The following is a 15,279-nucleotide window of genomic DNA, read 5'->3' as shown; positions in this document are numbered from 1 at the left end:
TATTTAAAACACCGGTGGCATAGCCCTCAGAATCACAGCAACTCAAACCACCACAGCAAGACAGACGAGTGGTGGCTCTGCTACTAGAGCTCCTTAAACAAATGGGTTGTTGTTTTTGTTAAGTACCATGGAGTCGGTTCCGACTCATAGTGACCCTGCACAGGGTTTCCAAGGCTGTAAATCTTTATGGGAGCAGAACGCCTTATCTTTCTCCTGCGGAATGGCTGGTAGTTTCGAACTGCTGACCTTGAAGTTAGCAGCCCGATTTATACTCACTATGCTACCAGAGCTCCTTCCAGTCCTCTAGGGTCCTTATGAATTGAAATCGACTTGATGGCCATAGGTTTGGTTTTGGTCTGTTTAACTCTGGAAGCAGACGCTAGTTTATCTTTTACGAGGTGAGGAAGCAGGATTTACAAGGCCTATAAACTACAGGACACACAGAAATCAGGAGGTTCCAAATACCCAGTCTGTGAAAATGTCCAAACCTCAGGGGCACGCTTCTCCCAACTTGAGTGTGGCAAAGTAGGTATGTTGGAGAGATGGAGAATGTGAAGGATCAAGGCTGAGACCCTGGTCAGAGTGGGATAAAACAAGTATAAGAAAGCCAGACCAGTAGTGAGGCAGTAGTTCCATTTTGTCCGGTCTGCTACTTCTGAATCTCCGTAATTAGCCAACTCTGCGTTTCCTCCCCCATGTGTTCAACGACCTCTGTCAATTGCTTAATCTTCTTGTCAAGTTAGATCTTTGCCTTCTGCTTTTATGGCCAGTCCTTTGTTAATGAAGACTGTTCTGTCATACACTCTGTGAAGGAGAAGGGGTGAGTTTAGGGTTCCTCCTGCCGTGTCCTTTCTCCCTGACTTTGAACTGAACTCCTCTCCATCCTTGCTTTTATCATGCGTTTATTATTATGTGGTTGCTGTTAAGTGCCATCAAGTCCATCTTGCATAGAAGTTTCCAAAGCTTTCTGTCGTGTGGGAGCAGAAACTTCATCGCTCTCCTGAGGAGAGGCTGGTGGTCTTAAACTGCCGACCTAGTAGTTCATAGTCAAGTGCTTATCCTTTGGAGCTACTGCACTCCCTGCATTTATTATGAGGATGTTTCAAAAGTTCATTGAAAAATAGAATGAAAAAGGAATGGATTTTTCACACAAACTTTTGAAGCCCCTTAATGCTTTCCAGTTACTCTTAAAGCTTCTAGCTAGTTACCTACCTATCCAATCATCCTTTAACCTCTATTTCTCATATGGATATCCTTACTGACTTTGCCTACAGAAACAACAACAACAACAAAAATCAAACTTTCTGCTGTGGACTTCCATTTTGTATTTATTTTCTTAGAGTCCATCATGAAGACCTTGATTACTCAGAATGTTTGATGCTCTGATCATTTGGAGAGTATAAACATTCCTCCAGCTATGTACAGAACAGAAAGAGATAACGTCAATGAGGAAAATACATAAGCAGGCTGACCAATTTATCACCTTGAGAGTTCTGAAACCTGGAGTAACTCTTTATAGCTCATTGTTGCTCTCAAAGCCTCCATTAATCTGTTTTATATAATCTCTATCACTACTCGTTATCTTCTTCATACCAAGAAAATTAATGTCTTCATTTTCTTACTGCTCTTTGAATCCCAACTCCCACATCATACTTTATGTTTCAAAAATATCACTCTTCATTTACTGTGCAGCCTCCCCACTGTCTTCAAAGTTTGGTCAATCTCAGAAGCTCTCTCCTGATAGATACAGAACTTACAGTGCTTTGTTAGGGTTGATTAGTGGGCTCCTTCCTTCAAGTTCATCCCATTATAATGATTTAATAGTTTGATTCTTGAGTCTAGGTGGTTCCAGTTGAATTTCACTGCAGCAGACAAAGACTCTTAAGTGTGTCAAATACTGGCTAGAAAAACTTAGGAAGGGGATTCAGAAAATGTCTTATTTACTCAATAATTCTAGAATTTAGAACAACTTTTATCTGAGAGAAGACCTCTATGAAAGTTCTCCCTGCCCCAGCTCCAAAACTGCTGAGTTGTTGTATTTAGGAATTTTGGCTCTAAGCAAACTACAACAGTTCTTTCATGCTCATCTATTTTGTGGTATATGCTATAAAATACTATACAATCTGGGTATATACTGGAAAGAAAACAGAAATGGTCCCTAACCTACAGTTAAATCACGAAGACAGACAATGATTTATCAAATGGGTTCTGAATACAAGCACAAAGATGATATCTGGGATCTTATACATGAGATCTTATACATGCTGGCAAGTTTTTCCTGAATTTCTGTGTTTTCTGTAAATTTCTGGGTTTCCATACTGTTGCCTTCCAGGGTGAAAGACACCAATGACCAACTGTTTCTGTTGAAGGAGTTGGCTGGTCCATAAACTTCCTGGTCTGAATAGTTGCTGTATCATTCAGGATGGTGACAGATGTTCAGGCAGCTGGGGAGGAATAATGGCTTATTCAGTATATCTTAGAAATGTTGTTAAATGCTACTGAGTCAGTTCCAACTCAGTGACTTCATGGACAACAGAATGAGACGCTGCCTGATTATGCGCCATCCTCACAGATGTTTGAACCTGTTGTTGCAGCCACTATGCCAATCCATCTTGAAGCTACACCTTTTCTTTGTTCACCCTCTACTTTACCACGCATGGCGTCCTTCTCTAGGGACTGGTCCCTCCTGATCACATGTCCAAATCACGTGCCATGAAGTCTCACCATCCTCACGTCTAAGGATCATTCTGGTTGTACTGTTTCAAGATAGATTTGTTTGTTCTTCTGGCAGTCCATAGTTTATTCTGTATTCTTTCTCAACACCATAACTCAAAGGTATCATTTCTTTGGCTTTCCTTATTCACTGTCCAGCTGTTGCATGCACATGAGGTGATTGAAAATACCATGGCTTGGGTCAGCCATACCAAAGTGATGTCTTTGTTTTTTAACAGTACCTTAAAAATACTTCAGATAAAAATGAAATATTAATAAAAATGAAATAAAAAATGGATGAACTTAATTTCACATTTTTACTCAAATGTTGAAAAATAATTGATACTTTCTTTCTAAAATTTGTAAATCATGATTGCTAACTAGACTTAATTTTGATGATAAAATAATATCATATGGAAGATATAAGGAATGGCATGATTAGACTATGACAAGTGACATTGTAACATGAAAAAAAAACATGAGAGAAAGAAAAAAGGGAGAAAAATAAACCCTGCTCAATGGCATCAGCGATGACTTTCACAGAGTGAGACGAGTAGGGATTGGTCGTGTAGGGGCATCTCAATGGCATTCCAGAGAGGGTCAACAGGCAGCAGTTAAGGCGCTTCCAGTGTAAGGTTAGTGGCCGGCAACAAGGTTGTCTAGATACTTGTATTAGAAGTAAACTGTGCTTCTCAAGTGCAGGAAAATGGGTCTTCCTCTTAAGAATTATAAAAAATCTATATCCCAAATATTTTTGTCTTAAAAATGTTTCAATGTTCTGTTATGGTTACCTGATGAGGCCGGCTGACCCCTACCTGAGGTTTGGTCCTGACGTGAAGATTAATGACACCAGAGACAACGGAAAGGTTTACTACTAACCTAACTGAGGTCTCTGGCAGGCCCCTCAAGGAGGTCTGAAATGGTTTGAAAGCAAAGAAAGGACACTGACTTGGGTTTTACTGTGTGTAGGGGTGGGAATTCCAGCAGAGGGCAGGGGTTTGAAGCTCCCACAAGTGCCAAAGAGGGGAGTGTGCAGGCTTTCTGGATCAACTTATCTGCTGTGGAGCACTAAGGGCAAGAGGGAGGAGTGGACTTAAAAGCAGGTGAAGACCCAAAATATGGAGTCAGATTCCTTAGTATGCTTTTTCTTTTATAATTAGCTTTGAACAGAATTCAACAGAATTTATAAAATCATACTAAAGTTAAATAGTGCTTTACACAAATGCTGAACTAGCCTATTTCCAGTTCTAAGAGTCATTATTATATAATGGCTAAAATTATTAGAGAATTCTCCACCTCCTTTCTTTAAGGGAAAACAAAATACAAGAATCAAGAAGTTTATATCCACAAACAGTATTAACTAAGTTTTCACATCTAGTAAACAGTATCTGTCTTAATATCTCAAGAAAAGTATATGTCATGAAGGAATTATTTCAAAGCTATAGAGTAGCTTTGATCCAAATATTGGTCTTTGGGATTTAAATATTATACCTAAAATCAACTCTGAAGGGTCAAAGTAATGATTAATTTCCTAAAGTAAAAGCTTTTAAAATTTTCACTATTATGATTAAAATGTGCTATTTAATTTACATATTTAATGAGTCCACTTAATATTAAACATTCAAAGAAACAAAGCAATTTCCAGTGTTACCAATATTATCACTCATAAATTTCCAACATCCCAGACACTCAGTAACGTAATCCCAGGTCAACAGACTACTGGCATTTCCATACCTCCATGCTGGATGCTGGCTAATGCCCACACAACACTTGGACTGATAGGTGGCGCTAGTCTTTCGCCATCTACTGTATCTTCAGAGTCTTCAAAGTGCCACAGCAATCTTTCTCTATGTCTCTTGTCAGTTCTCTCCCTTATCACAGAAGTGATCTTAAAACTCCTTTCTTCTTCCTACTTTTTAAAGAAAACCGAAGCTACTCTAGAAGAATGGATTCAACTTCCAACCACCAAATTTCTAAAATATCTCCCTTAAATACCCATTCAGTTTTAATTTAATTTTTCCATGAATTGTTTGAAGCCTTGCTGTATATAAACTCTTGTACTGAGCACACAGTAGATGCTTCCTAAGTGAAAGCCATTCTCACTAGTACTGTTATTAGTGACCATTTCTTAGTCCTTGGCTTACTCAGCCCCCTTCCTCCTCCTGGCTTCTGTATAACTCTTCTAGTGTGCCTCTACTTCTTAACTCACTCCACTGCAGTCTCTCGTGGCCACTGCTCCTTCTAAGCCTGTAACGGTGAGAGTGCCTCCAAATTCTCTTTCAGGCCATCTCTTCTTCTAAAGTACATTGAGATATTCTGCCTCATTCTTCCCCCAGGCTTTAATTACACTGATGATTTAAAAATAATTTATCTGTAATTGCCCAAAGAGTTCAAGAAAGATACTTTCTACTTAATGAGTATTTTATTACATTTAAAAACTATCTATTCAAAAACCTAAGACATCATCTCATTCTCTGTATGCCCTCTCTACCCTACATTCTCTCATGGACAGCTGCAAACCTCAGACTTTAATTCCTTACTCATACATCTGTTAAATAATAAGCATAAATAGGAATTTAAAAAACAAAGTAAAATTACCTTTATCACCAAGGTCTCTAAAAAAGGAAGGTCCACAATGAGCTTTTTGGAATCCTGCCAATATATCCTCGATATCCTTTGAATACACATAGTGAAAATTTCAAATTAACTTACAAAATTTCATTTTTTTTTATCTTGCCCCAAACAGAGACACATGCATACATACACGTTGCTTACCTTTTTTGTCAGCTTCTTGACTAAAGTTTTACCTATAGCAAAAAAATAAAATAAAAAATAATTAGTACCCATATTCCTCCTTGGTAAAACTTAACTTCCACTAAGAAAGAAAATCATTTATAAGAAAAAAACAAACGACTGAATATTTATTAAAAAAAAAAAAAAAGTTGGTTTTAAAGCAAGATCTATTTTCAATTTTACTCAGTTTTTCATACATAGGAGGCCCCTGGGTGGCACAAATGGTTGTTGATGGAAGTTCACCCAGAGGTGCCCCCAAATAAAGGCCTGGCGACCTGTTTTTCAAATACCCAGTGGGGAAATGTTCTACTCTAATACACTTGGGGTTACCATGCATTGGAGTTGACTCAATGGCAACTTCTTTTTTGGTCAATTAAGCATTTTATAGTTGTACAACTTAGTGACAGCAATTATATTAATTAGCTATGCAACTTTATACCTAGTCAATGAGTTTTGTCTACCACTGTAAACCAAAATTCAGTGCTCCACAAACAATAACCTCCTCCCCCTAGATTCACCCTCTACCCGCTTGTGGTAACCTCTAAGAAACTTTGGTCTTTATACATTTACCTGTTCTTGTCTTTTTATAAGTAAGGTCATAGAATATTTGTCCTTTTCTGATTGACTTATTTCACTCTGCAAAACGTCTCCAAGTTTGATCCCTATTATATAGCATTTATCAAGACTTCATTTCTCTTACTGTTAAGTAGTATTCCATTGTATGCATGTCCCACATTTTGTTTACTCATTCACTCACTGATGGTCTTTTAGGCTGTTTCCACCTTTGGACTACTAGGACTAGTACTGTGATGAACGATGCTGTTTAAATATCTGTTTGAGTGTCTGCTTTTAATTCTTTTGGGTGTAAATCTAGTAGTGGAATTGCAGGAGTTCTATAGGATCAGCGGTTCAAACCCACCAGCTGCTCCTTGGAAACCCTATACAGGGTCGCTATGGGTCAGAGGGCACTTCACAACAACAACTACTATAGCAGTTCTATTTTTAGCTTTGTGAGGACCTGAACACTGTTTTCCACAACAGCTGTGCCACTTTGCATTCCCAGCAGCAATAGATAAGGATTTCAATTTCCCTACATCCTCTCCAATATTTGTTATTTTCTGTTTTGACCTTAACTTCTGGTTTGTTTTGTTTTGGTCTCATGTGGCACTGTAGGATAAGCACTGGACTGCAAGGTTGGTTTAAATTGCAAGGTCAGCAGCTCAAACCCACCAGCCACTCTTCAGAAACCCTATATAGGGTCACTTTGAGTGGGACCTGACTTGATGGCACTTAACAACAATCCTAGTGGGAATGAAATGGTATCACATTGTAGTTTTGATTTGCATCTCTCTGCTGGCTAATAACACTGAGCATGTATTCATAAACTAGGTGAACACTTGAATGTAATTCTGGTGAAATGTCTATTCAAATCCTTTGCCCATTTTGTGTTTGGGTTGTCTTTTTGGTGGTGGTGTCAGTTTGAGAACTAAGGTGTGTCTGACCCAACCCATAGTATTTTTAGTAGCCTTATATGCATGCAAAAGTTGGACAATGAATAAGGAAGACCACAGAAGAATTGATGCATTTAAGTTGTGATGCTGGAGAAGGAAATGAAAAGTTCCATGATTTCCCAGAATGTTCTTTAGAAGCCAGGATGATGAGACTTTTGGATTGATTGTCCAGAGGGGCCAGTCCCTAGAGAAGGACATCATACGTGGTAAGGTGAAAATGAGGAAGACCCCCAATGAGCTGTACTGACGCAGTGGCAGCAGCAATGGGCTCAAGCCTAACAACAATCGTGAGGGGGGGCAGGACTGGTCAGCGTTTCGTTCTGTTCTGAGTTGGAACCGACTCGAGGGACCCTAACAACATTAGCAACGCTTCTTAGAAGAATTCTACACTTTTCAATGTACACCACATCAAAACTTATCCTTGAGGTATTCAGAGCATGTGTTCCTTTTAAATGTTCTTCAAAGAAACTAAAGGGTGAGATCAGGGTTGTAGGGTGGGTGGGATGAGATTTCCCAAGGAAATTCCTACATAGGACAGCCCTTTCGACATTTGCAGAACATAGAAGCACCTTGTTGTGATTGATAAAATTCCTTGGAGCAACTTTCCTGGACTTTTTCTCAACAATTTGTCATAATGTTGTTGTTGTTGTTAAGTGCCATCAAGTCGGTTCCAACCCATAGTGACCCTGTATAGGGTTTCTGAGGAGTGACTGGTGAGCTTGAACCACTGACCTTGCAGTTCAAACGGCTTTGTGGTCTGGCGCATTAACCCACAGTGCCACACCAGGACTCCAACACTTTGTCATAATAAGCTCCAGTAATCATCCTGTTTTCTTTGCGAAAATCTATCAAGATTATCCCTTAGGAATCTCAGAAATGAGTCACCAGAATCTTCTGAGCTGACCTCTCTGCTAGCAGTCCAGCAGATAGTTCCTCTTGAAGACACCATTTTGACTGGACCTTGCTCTCTGGATCCTATTGCTTTATCAATGACTCTTTCCCAGTTACAATTTGTATCATTAAATCGTCTTCATTAGCTTCAGAATTGTTTAAAGACAAGCTAGTTGATCTTTGTGCAACGCTTTTGGTACCATCCAGTCCAAAGCTTGCTGAGGCCAAGACACCTCCTTAAAGTTGAAAATGCTGAACAATATGAGATCCCAACTTCAGAAGCGATTGCATCAATTCTTTGGTTTTCCTTCACTAATTCCTGGGCCTGAGTCGCATTCTTGATGGTATTCCCTCTCTTAGCAAATCTTTTGAGATCTTCTCAATTTGCCTCAAAATGCTTGATCCATGTAAAAACTGCCATTTTTTGTTGGCAGCATTCACGTAAACTTACTGAAAAGTTTATGATTTGAGAAGGTGCCCTCTTGAGTTTGTTTAAAATTTTATATTAGCCCTAATCTCAAAATCATTTTCTTTTCCCATTGCATAAAAAAGTTTTTTTTTTTTTTTTTTAAAGCACCATAAGGAGCTCTGGTAGCATTGTTGTTGTTGTTGTTATGTGCCATCGAGTCGGTTCCGACCCATAGCGACCCTGTATAGGGTTTCCGAGGGTGTAAATCTTTACGGGAGTAGAAAGCCTCATCTTTCTCCCGCGGAGCAGCTGGTAGTTTCGAACCGCTCACCTTAAGGTTCGCAGCCCGATTTGTAACCACTACGCTACCAGAGCATAGTGGTTACAAATAGGATTGCGAACCTTAAGGTCAGTTCTCCAGCTGTTTGGCAGGAGAAAGATGAGGCTTTCTGCTCCCGTAAAGATTTCCAGCCTGGGAAACCCTGTACAGGGTCGTTATGAGTTGGAACCGACTCCATGGCACATAACCAAAGAGGCTAAAGGAGCTCTGGTAGTATAGTAGTTACAAGTTGGGCTGCTAACCCCGGCACACACCTTTCCTGATTTCAAACCATTCAATATTCCTTTGTTCTGGTCGAAAGACTGCTTCCTTCATCTATGTACATGTTCTTCATGAGCACAATGAACTGTTCTGGAATACCCATTATTTGCAACGTTATCCATAATTTATCAGAATCCACACAATTGAATACCTTTGCATAGTAAATAAAGCACAAGTGAACATCTTTCTGGTAATCTCTGTTTGAGCCAAGATCTATCTGATGTAGGCACTGATGCCTCTAGTTTCATATCCTCTTCTGACTCCACCTTGAATTTCTGACTGTTCCCTCTTGATGTATTGTTGCTATTGTCTTAGAATTATCTTCAGCAAAATTTTACCTGCATGTAATATTAATGTCATTGCTCAATGATTTCTGCATTTGGTTGGGTTACCTCTTTGGGTTGTGCACAAATATGGGATATCTTGCAATCAACTGTCCAGGCAGCTGTCTTCCAAATTGTGGGTATAGATAAGTGAGTGCCTCCAGTGCTCTGTGTTTGCTGAAATATTTCTATTTGTATTCCGTTGATTCCTAGAATTCTTCCTTCAGTAGTCAGTTCTTGATCAAATGCTACCTCTTGAATGGCTAAATGATGACCATTTTCTTTGGGTGCAGTGTTTTCCTGTATTCCTTCTTCCATCTTCTTTAGATGATTTCTGTATCACTCATTATTTTGTGCATAGAATCCTGCAATATTACAAACAAAGGCTTGAATTTTTTCTTCAATTCTTTCAGCTTTAGGAATGCTAAGCATGCTTGTACCTTTTGGTTTTCTAACTCCAGGTCTATATGAATATTAAAACAAGGAGTCTGAGAGAAGGCCACTTCTTTCATCATAATTGGCAAGTCGAATCATTCCAGAATACTAGGATTTACCTCTTTTTACTTTATTTTCTCATTTTACAGACTTCTCATGACACAGGATTAAATTGTATACATTGTCTAAGAATCCAAATTCACAATTATTTGGTAGAGACTATGGGAAGAATTACACAACATGCTTTCGACGTGGGTTAAGAAATAATCCTTTTAAGACTTTCATTCTATTATAGCTTTGCCTATAACTCGTTCCTTCTTTTTAGTCATTGCTTTTTATACCATTGAAAAGAAGCGCTGCAGTGAAAGTAGCACTGAGCAAGTGGATTTAAAGCAGAAGAACGTCTGCAGAGTCTAAGAGAAGGGCTAATCTTTCCCGATGACTCACATCCAAGTGAAAATGTGACCTGTGAGCTTTGCCAACTTGGACTCCGTAGTTGGAAGGTCGGTCACAGAAGCTTGCAGTTATTTGCAGCTTGACAATGAGGAAAATCCTTACTGGGCTGAAACTTAAGTGTGTTACAAGAAAGCCCAGAGAGTAGACATTTATATGTTCAAAGTGTTGGGAAAATCTGACAGTTCTGTATTGTGCTCAAATGCAGTGTGGGCACATTGTGTTCAGGTACTGGTCACCCAGGTCCTGATTTTCTGCTTGACTGGAAGAGTGGAAATATAAAGGGGCTTCAAAAGTTCACGGAAAAATGGGACTAAACAATAATGGAATTTTCCCACAAACTTTTTGAAGCTCTTGCCTATGAGGCTTCTTGTTGAGTCCTTAAAGGCCTCTTTATCTAATTTTTTAGAAAACGAATTTACCACAAACTTGTGCTTTAAAAACTTTGGTTTTGTAAAAGACAGTTGTCTCACCTAAAATAGTTCACTTTCCTGTTAGCATTGTGCTAGATGAATGCTTTGGAGTCCTGGTGTAGTGCTGTGGGTTAATGTAGTGAACAGCAAGGTCAGTGGTTCAAGCTCACCAGCAGCTCCTCAGAAGCCCTATACAGGGTAGCTGTGAGTTAAAACCGACTCAAAAACACCTCACAACAACAGCAGATGAGTGTTTTGGTTTATGACCCTGTTTAATTAACACAGTGAGTGTTCTGCTACTAGAAAAAGGCAAAAAAGAGTTAGGTTTTGATTATTTAATGCTATGTTTCATTTATTTCTTCCTAAAATACATGCTTGGCATTTCTCAAGGTGAAAGATCTGAAAAATTCCATCCTTAAGTTGCAATACTGAAGGAGTTCTATGGCCGAAATATTGAAAGATACATAAAAAGATGGATGGATCAATGTCATGAAACAAAATGTGTATAAACTGAATAGAAAAAGAATTTGGTCTGTAAACTTTCACCCAAAACACAGTAGCAGTTAAAAATAAATAAGAAAAACAAAAATGTAAAATAATAATTATAAAATATAGAGAGAGAGAAAAAAGGAAGGAATACACACAGTTTCACTATACTAAAAGCAAAAAGCAGACATTCAGCACATGATCAAGAACCTATGGTGTTGCCAACTGGCATAACACAGTCCACAACGACACTGTTCTTCATCCTACTTTGGTGAGTAGCGATTGGGATCTTAAAAGCTCATGAGCAGCCACCTAAGGTGCAGCTATTGGCCTCTCTCTGTCTGGAAGATAGAAGAGTGACGAGAACTGGAGCTGCTTGGAATCAGTTAGTCCAATGGAGCAATGGAGCAGGTGAAGATCAGTCACCACGGCTCTGAGACCAGAAGAACTAGATGGGGTCTGGCTACCACTACCAACTGCTCTGAAAGGATCATATTAGAAGTTCTGGGATAGAGTGGGAGAACACATGGAACAAAACTCAAAATTATAAAAAAATGACTGGGTTTACTGGTCAGAAGGAGACTGGAAGAACCTGAGACTCTGGTCCTCAAACTCTCTTCAGGTCTGGAATGGAAGTCACCCTTGTGGTTCAACTTTCAGCCAAGCAGTAGAAAGGTATATTTGAGACAACAGCACTAGTTAAGGTAGGCTTACCTTTAAGAACAAAGGACAACATTTACTTCAAGACAAAGTTGAGAAGGGATAGGAAGGAAGGTGGGATGGAACTAGGAACCACAGGAAGGAAGTGGGATCACTGTTGTTGCATGGAGGGGATTACAATCATTAAGATGAAACAAAGTGTATGATTTGTTAAGTGTAAAACTGATGCTTTTCTCTGTAAGTTGTCACTTAAGTCACAATAAAACGTTTTTAAGAAAAGAACCTATGGTGGTGAATGAAGAAGCCCAAGCTGTGCTAAAGGCATTGGCGAAAACCATGGCTTTAGGAACTGACAAATCACAGTGGAGATGTTTCAACAAATGGATGCAACACTGGAGGTGCTTACTGTGGGAAAGGAGGCCGTTCTAGGCTAGAGCTATCATCGTAGCCTAGATGGTATTGGTTTTCCAAAGTTACCTTAAATCAAGAACTTTTGGTTTGTAATTTTTACCATGAAACTAAACTAAACTACACTTATAAATGCTCATGGGATGGGGTTGAGGGATTATTGGAATAACAATGCTCATCATAAAAGCTTTTAAACATTATAGAAAAAAGCACACTAAATCCCTCATAACTGGGATTAAAAGTAACAAATAAAATAGCTAGAATTTCACAGCTTCCTCTGAACGGGCACTCTGTTTGTTGTTATTAAGTACCGTGGCGGCGGTTCCCACTCATAGTGACCCTGCACAGGGTTTCTGAGGCTGTAAATCTTTACGGGAGCAGAAAGCCTCAGCTTTCTCCCATGGAACGGCTGATAGTTTTGAACTGCTGACCTTGATGTTAGCAGCCCTATTCTTAACCACTAAGCTACTAGAGCACTCTATGCACCAGATTTTAATATATTATTGAACCCTGATAACAGCCCTTTCGAGATAGGTACATTCACACCTTGTTGTTGTTAGGTGCCATTGAGTCGGTACCAACCCATAGCAACCTTATGCACAACAGAACGAAACATTGCCCAATCCTGGGCCAACCTCACTACTGTTGCCACGCTTGAGTTCATCAATGCTGCTACTTGGCCAATCCATCTCATTGGGAGTCTTCCTCTTTTTCTCTGCCCCTCCACCTTACCAAACATGATATCCTTCTCCAGTGACTGGTCCCTCCTGACAATACGTCCAAAGTATGAGAGACGAAGTTTGGCCATCTTGGCCTCCAAAGAGCACTCTGGCTGCACTTCTTCCAAAATGGATCTACTGGTTCTTTTGACAGCCCATGGCACTTTCAATATTCTCCTCCAACACCATTACTCAAAAGCATCTATTCTTCTACGGTTTTCCTTATTCACTGTCCAGCTTTGGCATACATATGAGGTTATTGAAAATAACATGACTTGGGTCAGGTGCACCTTAGTCCTCAAGCTGACACCTTGCTCTTCAACACTTTAAAAAGGTCTTGTGCAGCAGATTTGCCTAATGCAATACGTCGTTTGATTTCTTGACGGCTGCTTCTGTGAATGTTGACAGTTGATCCAAGAATGAAGTTCTTGACAACTTTCAGTGAACAGAACAGAGCAATTCAGTGTTCCCATGTTCTGTTCACACCTTACCGATGATAAAACCTAGAAGGGCTTCAAAATGTTTGTACCCAGACACATTACTATTAAATGGCAGAATCAATATTTGAATCCAGTTTCTCTGCCCCTCCACCTTACCAATACCTATACTCTACTCTCAAAAGTTGTTGTTGTTGTTAAGTGCCGTCGAGTTGGTTCTGACTCATAGCGACCATGTATATGGCTTTCCAAGGAGCAACTGTGAGTTTGAACAACTGACCTTGAGGTTCAAGCCGACCTATCAGTCCAGTGCTTTATCCTACAGCACCACACCAGGACAAAGGCTATACTCCAATAATGCCCATTGTTCTTCAGTCACCTCATTTATGAATGAAAATCCTTTGTTCCCACCGGGCCCTGCAATCTATATGACCTGATGACCTCTTCATTATTCCTCACTTGTGCATGTTAAAACTTCTCATCCGGCTCATTCCCTTGTAGACACCTCAGTTTCCTTGCCTCTCTTTCATGCAGTCATACACTTTTCCCTAAAACCGCAACCCTGGTTCCATTCAGTCAATGATGTGCCTACTCCTGGCCACTTGTGTGGCTGAACATGTTGTAGTTGCTGTTATGTGGGCTTGAGTCGGTTCTGACGCATAGTGATCCACTGTACAACAGAATGAAGCACTACCTGGTCTGCGCCAGCCTCACAATTGTTCGGTTGGGCCCATAACAACAGCTATCAATTGTGCTCACTGAACTGCGCATGTGGAGAAAAAGAACTACAATCATTCTGATCAGACGCAATGTAAATTCACAATTAATAACCTCAAGTGGGGTTTATTAAGGCTACTGAGAATTATACTTTATCTCTCAATCACTTCTCTTACTGTTTTAGAAGAATTTCTCTGAAAGACTCTAATCCCTTTTCCCTTTTCACACTCAGCTACTTCATTTACTGAGAAAAGATAGCTAGAAGATAATTTCCACAAGTTCCTACCAAATAACCCTGTAGGTTGCCTTTCCTCCCACTATGATGGGCAGTTAGAGTCCTGGTGTGGTGCTGTAGGATAATGTGCCAGACTGCAAGGTCGGTCTGAACTGTAAGGTTGGTGGTTCAAGCTCACCAGCCACTCCTTGGAAACCCTATCCAGGGTCACTATGCGTTGGAACCAACTCGACGGCACTTAACAACAACAACGATGGGCAGAATCCAGGCTCCTATCTAAAATGCCAGGCTCTACTTCAGTACTCAGATCCTTCCCCTCTTGTCTTAAGGATTTTGTCCTAGAAATTCTTCCTTCTCTGAGAGTTTCCCCTCTCTCATTTGCTAACACACATGCTATTGTTTCTCCAATCTTAAAAAACACCCTCCCCTTACTTCAACCTCCCCTCTACTGCTTCGTCCCTCTCACCTTTATAGCAAAACCCGTTTTTTGCTCATTTTTTCCTTAAACCCATTCCAATCAGGACTTTGCTTTCACACAACTACATCAAAACCCTTCTTACTCCCCAATCCTCAGCCCTCATCTTACTGGGTTCCTCAGTGGTGCGTTTCACAGTGGATCATTTCCTCTTCCTTAAAACATCTGCCTCACTTGGATTTCAGACGCCATTTTTTCCTGTTTACCTCCTATCTCTTTAGCTGTTCCTTCTCACATGACAACAACAGGGGACTGAAGACCATGAATTCAATAGCTCCAATCTGCACAATCATATGCTTTTCTCCAAAAGTTCATAGCAGAGTAGGCTCAATAAAAAGAACAAAAAGGAAAGATGTTGAAGGCAGCTTTAAGGAGTGGGAAAAAAGGACAAACCATGTAACTATTGACAAGGAAGAAGATCCAGAAAGAGTAGAGAGCCTGAAAATAATGGAAAAGTTGATCCTTGAAGACTTCATGATATCAAAGATTGGTGTACTGAGCATTAGAAAGTGCGAAAAGTAGCAGGGTTAACAGGCTGTTGTTAAAAGAATGAATGGTGAGATCTGAGATTTCAAAACGGGAGCAATTCCAGGTTATAGAT

General features: G+C 39.9%; 1 protein-coding gene across 1 annotated transcript in view; it reads right to left on the bottom strand.

The window, feature by feature from the left end:
- MICU2 (mitochondrial calcium uptake 2) overlaps positions 1-15,279 on the bottom strand; it is a 94,625-nt gene that overhangs the window by 39,542 nt on the left and 39,804 nt on the right. The window contains exons 5-6 of the mRNA XM_006831958.1: positions 5,488-5,519; positions 5,311-5,386 (exon numbers count right to left, since the gene is read on the bottom strand). Coding sequence (XP_006832021.1) covers positions 5,311-5,386; positions 5,488-5,519 — 108 coding nt within the window. The remainder of the gene's footprint in view (positions 1-5,310; positions 5,387-5,487; positions 5,520-15,279) is intronic.

The sequence above is a fragment of the Chrysochloris asiatica genome, unplaced genomic scaffold (assembly GCF_000296735.1).
Source record: "Chrysochloris asiatica unplaced genomic scaffold, ChrAsi1.0 scaffold00005, whole genome shotgun sequence".
NCBI lineage: Eukaryota > Metazoa > Chordata > Mammalia > Afrosoricida > Chrysochloridae > Chrysochloris > Chrysochloris asiatica.
The sequence above is the reverse complement of the archived record's forward strand: the minus strand, read 5'-3'. Positions and strand labels throughout refer to the sequence as shown.